The sequence below is a fragment of the Onychostruthus taczanowskii genome, unplaced genomic scaffold (genome assembly GCF_017590055.1).
Source record: "Onychostruthus taczanowskii isolate IOZ18803 unplaced genomic scaffold, ASM1759005v1 scaffold133, whole genome shotgun sequence".
Classification (NCBI taxonomy): Eukaryota; Metazoa; Chordata; class Aves; order Passeriformes; family Passeridae; genus Onychostruthus; species Onychostruthus taczanowskii.
The window spans coordinates 340,671-346,670 of record NW_024498496.1 but is presented as its reverse complement, the minus strand read 5'-3'; the positions used below and the strand labels follow the sequence as shown (position 1 = coordinate 346,670).

Here is a 6,000-nt window from a genome sequence, read left to right as displayed (position 1 = left end):
ATACAGTCTGTCATAAACTTATTCAAAGTGGATCCTCCTTTTGCTGGGGTGGTCCTTCAGGAAGAGACTGTTCCAGCATGGATCCCTGTGGGCTACAGTTCCTGCCAGAAACCTGCTCTTGCGTGGGCTCTTTGGGCTGCAGCTTTATTCAGGGCTCATCCATCCACCTGCTTTAGTGTGAGTGCTCCAAGGCTGCCACTGTGGATATCTGCTCCAGCGTGCTCCACAGTGGGTTGCAGGTGTAGAGCCTGCTTCCCCATCATCTAGCAGGATTATGCTGCTGAGCAGTACCACAGCAGTAATTAGCAAGACTAATTAGCAAGACTTAGCATATCATTTAATGTGTGTGTTTACTTGCATAGAGCCACAGGCTGCAGGGAATCTGTTCCAGTGCCTGGAATACCTCCTCCTGCTCCTCCATTATGGGTCTGGCTGCCTGCAGGACTCTTCCTCACTCATCTTCCATAGCACTTTTTACTCCTTGTTAAATACATTACGGAGAGGAGGCACCAGCTTGTGTTTGTTGGAACTGGCTCGGTCTGCCACAGCCCTCCTTACTACCACACCCTTGCCACCTAAACCCACTGCATCTCTTTTCACAGCAGCAGGTGTATGTAACTTCAAAGATGCACTAATAAGGCAAAGGCTCGATTCCTTCATCCTGTAAAAAACAAGCCTCAGGAGTACAAAAAACAATTTCATCAGATGGTTTCTCCGAGAGCTTTGTCTCTCTATGATGGCCTACCTGAATGGCTTGATGTCAGAAGGAGTTCTTTTTCACAGGAGTAACTTCAAGTAAAGTTGAATACATTTGTCTTTTAATTACAAGTATAACAGCAGTGAAATCAAAATACAAAATTAGCACGTACGATTTGCATAGAGATAATTACTACTAAAGGAGTACAAACTTCTAAAATTTCACAACTAAAAAAATTTACCTGCTAAACAACAGTAGCACAGTAGCAAGATATGAATATTAAGAATGTTAATATATCAGTTAATGTATGTTTTACTTGCACAGACCCAAAACCTGAACAGCAGAACGCTGACCAGGATGGGCTTGGCTTACATCATTACCACAGAACCACAGAAAAATATTAATTGAAGCACAGTTTTTATTTCTTTTAACATAGATTAAGCAGGTTTCTTTATCATAAAAAAAGCTTTAAGTATTATCCCCTTAAAACAATAATGAATTTTGACGTCAGGTCACAACAGGCTTGTAGGTATGATAGACATTATCTGTAACCAGTAGCTACAATGCAGAATAAGCTTAATGCTGGGACTCAAACCGAGTTTTTTTCCTCTAAATTCAGTCTCAAGTTTCAACTCTTAAAATGAAGTTCAAGTTGCATTCATTAATAGCTCCAGCCTTCCACGTAATACTCACAATTATTGCACTTGTACTGGTTGTATTGGCTTAGTAAAGCCATTCTAAAGCAACAGTTTAATATCTGCACATTTTAAAGCACTTGATCTTATCTACAAAGGAAATAAAGATGATGAAACCACAATTAATTTAAAACTTAATTGTGAATAATCTTAGTTTCAGAGTTTAAATGGATGTGCATTTAGTAACTACACTAGAAAAGCAACAGATGCTGTAACTACCCTATGGTAGTTTGGTCCATGTCAGTAATCAAGTGATGTTATAAAAAATAAACTAGTTTATCATGTATAAAATGAGTAATGTTGCATTTTTGTTCAGATTGCACAGTACAAACAAGCTATATCTAAATTAATACTGTTACAGGTAGTTATTACATAGGGACAGCAGCTAGAAAAAATAAGTACCTCAAAGCAACAGACTTCTGCAGCCAGGTTTTCATAACATTGTATGAAAGTTAAATATGTCTTAGTTAGAAGTATGCATATTATAAAATGTTTGAAAAATGTTTAAGTATGAGCTGTTAAACTAGTTTTCCATAGCAAGAGTATATGATGATTATTTACATTTTAAAAATCCACTTATCAGAAAAGAATTTACAATGAAATAAATAACCTTCAGCAGTCCCTTAACCCAGCTACATCTGTTAAGTGGCAGTAGAAAACAGGTAAGCCACCTTGTGTCAGTGTTAGGTCAGTAAAGTATGCCTCATCCAGAAAGAAGTGCAACTCTGCTTTAACTTTCCTAGTCATCTAGAAACATGCAAATACACATAGGTACCTCCAAATATGGTACAGTCTTGAGTATTTGTACAAGATTATTCACAAAAACATACAATATATTTTACAGTCCTTTAATACAAAATATTGGTATCAAACCAATCCAAACTGCATTGATCAGATATTTATTAGGCAGGCAAGCTGCAAAGAAAACAGTTTTTATATTTAATCCCCTCTTCACCTTTTAAACTGAAGCAAGATATAAGTAGTTTCTTCGGAACATTTTGGTGATGTAAAGGTACTGACAAACATTGGCTGAATCTGTCTCCATGTGTATTCACTCCCCAACACTATTTAAAGTATCAAAATGTGAAGTCTGGCCATTGCATCAAAAAAGAGTCATGCCTCCTTTTGAAATTATTAGATAAAACTGGTATTTAGTTATCCCCACTAAAAATTTCAAAGATTGAAATATTAAAAAACCAAAACAAACAAAATTAAAAAGAGTTGAAATCCAAAACACAGAAGGAGATCTAAGAGCTGGTTTGCTTCCTTTCACACCTGAACAAATGGAAATTGTTGACCTTCCATTTAAGACACAACACAGTCATAACTGCCTTCTTGGAATGAATCCTCATCCTCTGTCTTAGCCTTGTCCTCTTCATGTCTGCTTGCACTGGTGCTGCCAGCATCATTCTGAGGATTAGTGCCATGGCTAGATGAAGTCCTGCTTTCTTCAGCTCTTGGGTTCACTTGTTCAGGAACCTTAGAAGGATTCACTGGCTGAAACGCTTCTGGTTGTACTTGCTCTTCTACTATTTCATTTAGTTTCTGGATCTGTGGTTTGATGATACTGAGAAATGGCTTATACCCAGGGCTAGGAAGAGAATGGGACAGAACAACATAAATTAATTAAAATTAATACTTTTGTCATGTGCCTGAAAAGCAGAAATGTTTATTTATAAAGAGATAAAGGCAACCTGATCAAACAAGTTAGAAAACTGGTTGCTCTGAGTTCGTTTTGATTTAGTTTGTGTTTTGGGGTTTTTTTCCCAGTTTGATTACAACTCTCTAAAGTGAGGTTTCAGCTAAGGCCAATGTAATTACTCGAAGTTACTTTTTACATTAAAAAATATCTATGGCTCAAATGAACATGAAGGTAGAAAGTAACACTCACCAATCCGTAGAAGCCCACTTGTCAACAGCATCTAGGCCAGTCTTGATATTCTGACAGATTTCTCCATCAGTATCAGAGGACTGCATGATACTAAAAACCTGGTTGATAACTGAAGATTCTCGGAGAATAAGGCCTATGACAACACACCAATCCAGACATCCTGCTTCCATGAAGATATGTAGCAAATACCTATATGGAAAGAAAAGCTGTTTGTTTTTCTACTCCCAAGACAAAAATTGCAGTGTGATAGTGTAGATTGTCTCTTTCTCCAAATGCTGCATGCCAGCAATTCTCAGTCTCAAAGGTGTCATTACTTACCGCAGCTGCACCTGTGACTTGTGTGGCCCTTTACTGGCCAGCTCTAGAGAGAGCTGCTCAAGCTCTGACTGAGTTAAACTTAGACTGGAGAAGTTTTCATCCACCAGGGTCCAGTCTCCATCCACCATAGAACTTGTTTCAGTCAGGTCTGTTGCTGAACCAATGCTGCATTCATCACCTATCAAAAACACTCAGAAACATAAGGGAAAAAAGAAACTACTTACTTTAGTAAGACTCAGAATTTCTGAACTACTTCCTAAAAAAACTGACAAACAGTAATGCTTTATGGTGCATCACAGTTACTTCAGGCATATTGTCCATCCCGCTTCAGCATTCTTCTTGTCACACTGGATGGAAGAACTAAAGTTGCAGGAATGCAATAGTTTTTCTATTCAGTAAAAATAATTTGTAAGAATTATTATCAGTAAGGCATCCTAGGTATGTGTTGGCAATCATCATAAAAGCACCAATACAGCACCTCGCATACTACAGTCCTAGAATTAAGTCTAGGAAGGGTTACAGTCTGTCTAAAATTCTACTTATTTAACTTTAAATTTTGTTAAAATTAAGTTTCAATATTAAATTATTTTCTTTACACAAAACCATGAAGATTTTGAATGCTTTGTAATGTAAATATTTATCAGCACAGATTACAAAAAGAAGTATTTCCAGTAAAAACACAAAGAGCACATGCAGTAACAGGATTTTCAAAGGAACAGTAACAACAAAGCTAAAACCATTGCAGTGGTGAGTCACAAAGGCACCTATTCTTGAGAACTATTTCCATATTAAAGCAGATGCATCTTTTCTTGGAAAATGTTCAGGAAGTCAAAAGTTAATTTATCTTCTTGCCAATAAATACCAGTGCTGGATTAGTAACTTGTGAATTTTTAATTAGAATTCAGCTTGCAATGTTTTGAAGGCTATTCATTTAGTTTCTTTAGAAATAAACTGCTTCAAAATGCATAGCAAAGTCCATTGAACTCAAAGGTCTTCATCCAGCTCAGAAAAAAACCCCCACATATATTTGTTTAAAGAAAGAGCACTAGTGGCAGGCAGCAATAAAATCAGGGCAATGAAAAGAGATACCTATTTTCTTGCAGTCTCCAGATTTAAAAAACAAGAGAAACAGGAGTGAAAATAAAATGAGACTGTGCCCAAGCAGACACAGAGGATCTCCTAATGCTCTGAATCTCACAGAAGACTCTACAGTTGTAAAAAATAAGAAATTGTAGCTCACACTAGGTACTTAGATCTTTGCCCTAATGGAGTGGAAATCACATTGTTTAGATATTGTTGAAAACGTTGCTCTGTGCTCAAGGACAAGAGGAAGTATACAAAATTTTAAAAATACTAGAATGGTCTGACAAACTTTTCCCATCTCTTTCTGTGTTCAGAAAAAATACATACAAAGTACAATTTCTCTTTCTATTTTACTAAGTTCATCATACATTGCAGCTTTTAAAAAACAATTTACATAAAGCCATAGGAAAAAATACAGCTATATGGATCTCTAATATCCTCAACTTCCTCAGTAAGTAATGTATCTAGTATCATTCTTAAGAAACCCAAAAGTACAAAGTTAATGCAATTAGAGCTGTTCCAACCTGTGCAAGAGGTTGATCTATGCAAGAGACAAACAAAAAGCCACAACACAGGACACTCTTCCTATCCAGACTGAAAAAATACTGAACTTCAAGTTATCACCACAGATAGAAACTCCAGCAAATATCTATTTCATATTCAACTTCACGTACTTAGAGATGCACAACATGGGCATTACATTTCTGTTGTAAAAAATTCAGTTCATGTTTCAGTAAGTCCTTTTTTTTGTTTTTCCGTGAATTTTTCTTATCAGTAGTTGGGAAGCGACAATACAGCAGTGACACACAAATATCAAAATATAAGCACACACTTCACATTCTTCCAGTGAGCAGATAGAAGGAAGAGTGACTAACCTTTACTTAGCAAGGGAGAAAGGAATGCATCTTGCATGTGTGGTCCATGGGATGAAACAGTGTCAATCTCTCTCTGAGAAGAGCTGATAGTACCAAGCCAGCTGCGACTGCGAGGTGTGTTTGAAATCCCTGTGTCCATTTCCATGTTTACAAAGGTGTCTGTAGACTGAGATTTTAGTAGTTGCTCCCCCACAGCTAAAAAAATCAAAACATACCACAGAAAAATCATGTAAATACCCAGAAGGAAATTTAGACAGTTCAGGCATTTCAGAAAGCTAAAACTTGCATCAAAGTCAATATTCAGGGGACCAATGAAATTCAAAGGAATGCAGCAAGTTTAGGCATTTCAGGAATTTCTGGGCAGCTTTTTATGAGAGCACTGGCATAAAAGAAGTATGATGTAATAAAGTGTTAGCATCAACAGAAGTAAATAATGATGCT

General features: G+C 36.8%; 1 protein-coding gene across 9 annotated transcripts in view; it reads right to left on the bottom strand.

The window, feature by feature from the left end:
* Positions 1-796: 796 nt before the first annotated feature.
* RIC1 (RIC1 homolog, RAB6A GEF complex partner 1) overlaps positions 797-6,000 on the bottom strand; it is a 46,067-nt gene continuing 40,863 nt past the window's right edge. For 6 of the 9 annotated variants that reach the window (XM_041396960.1, XM_041396965.1, XM_041396967.1 and 3 more), the window contains 4 exons: positions 5,560-5,754; positions 3,602-3,791; positions 3,284-3,472; positions 797-2,983 (listed from right to left, as the gene is read on the bottom strand). In XM_041396960.1, coding sequence (XP_041252894.1) covers positions 2,698-2,983; positions 3,284-3,472; positions 3,602-3,791; positions 5,560-5,754 — 860 coding nt within the window. In that variant the 3' untranslated portion in view covers positions 797-2,697. Of the gene's footprint in view, positions 2,984-3,283; positions 3,473-3,601; positions 3,818-5,559; positions 5,755-6,000 lie in introns of those variants that run through there. The other 3 variants (XM_041396963.1, XM_041396966.1, XM_041396969.1) reach the window with 2 other exon arrangements.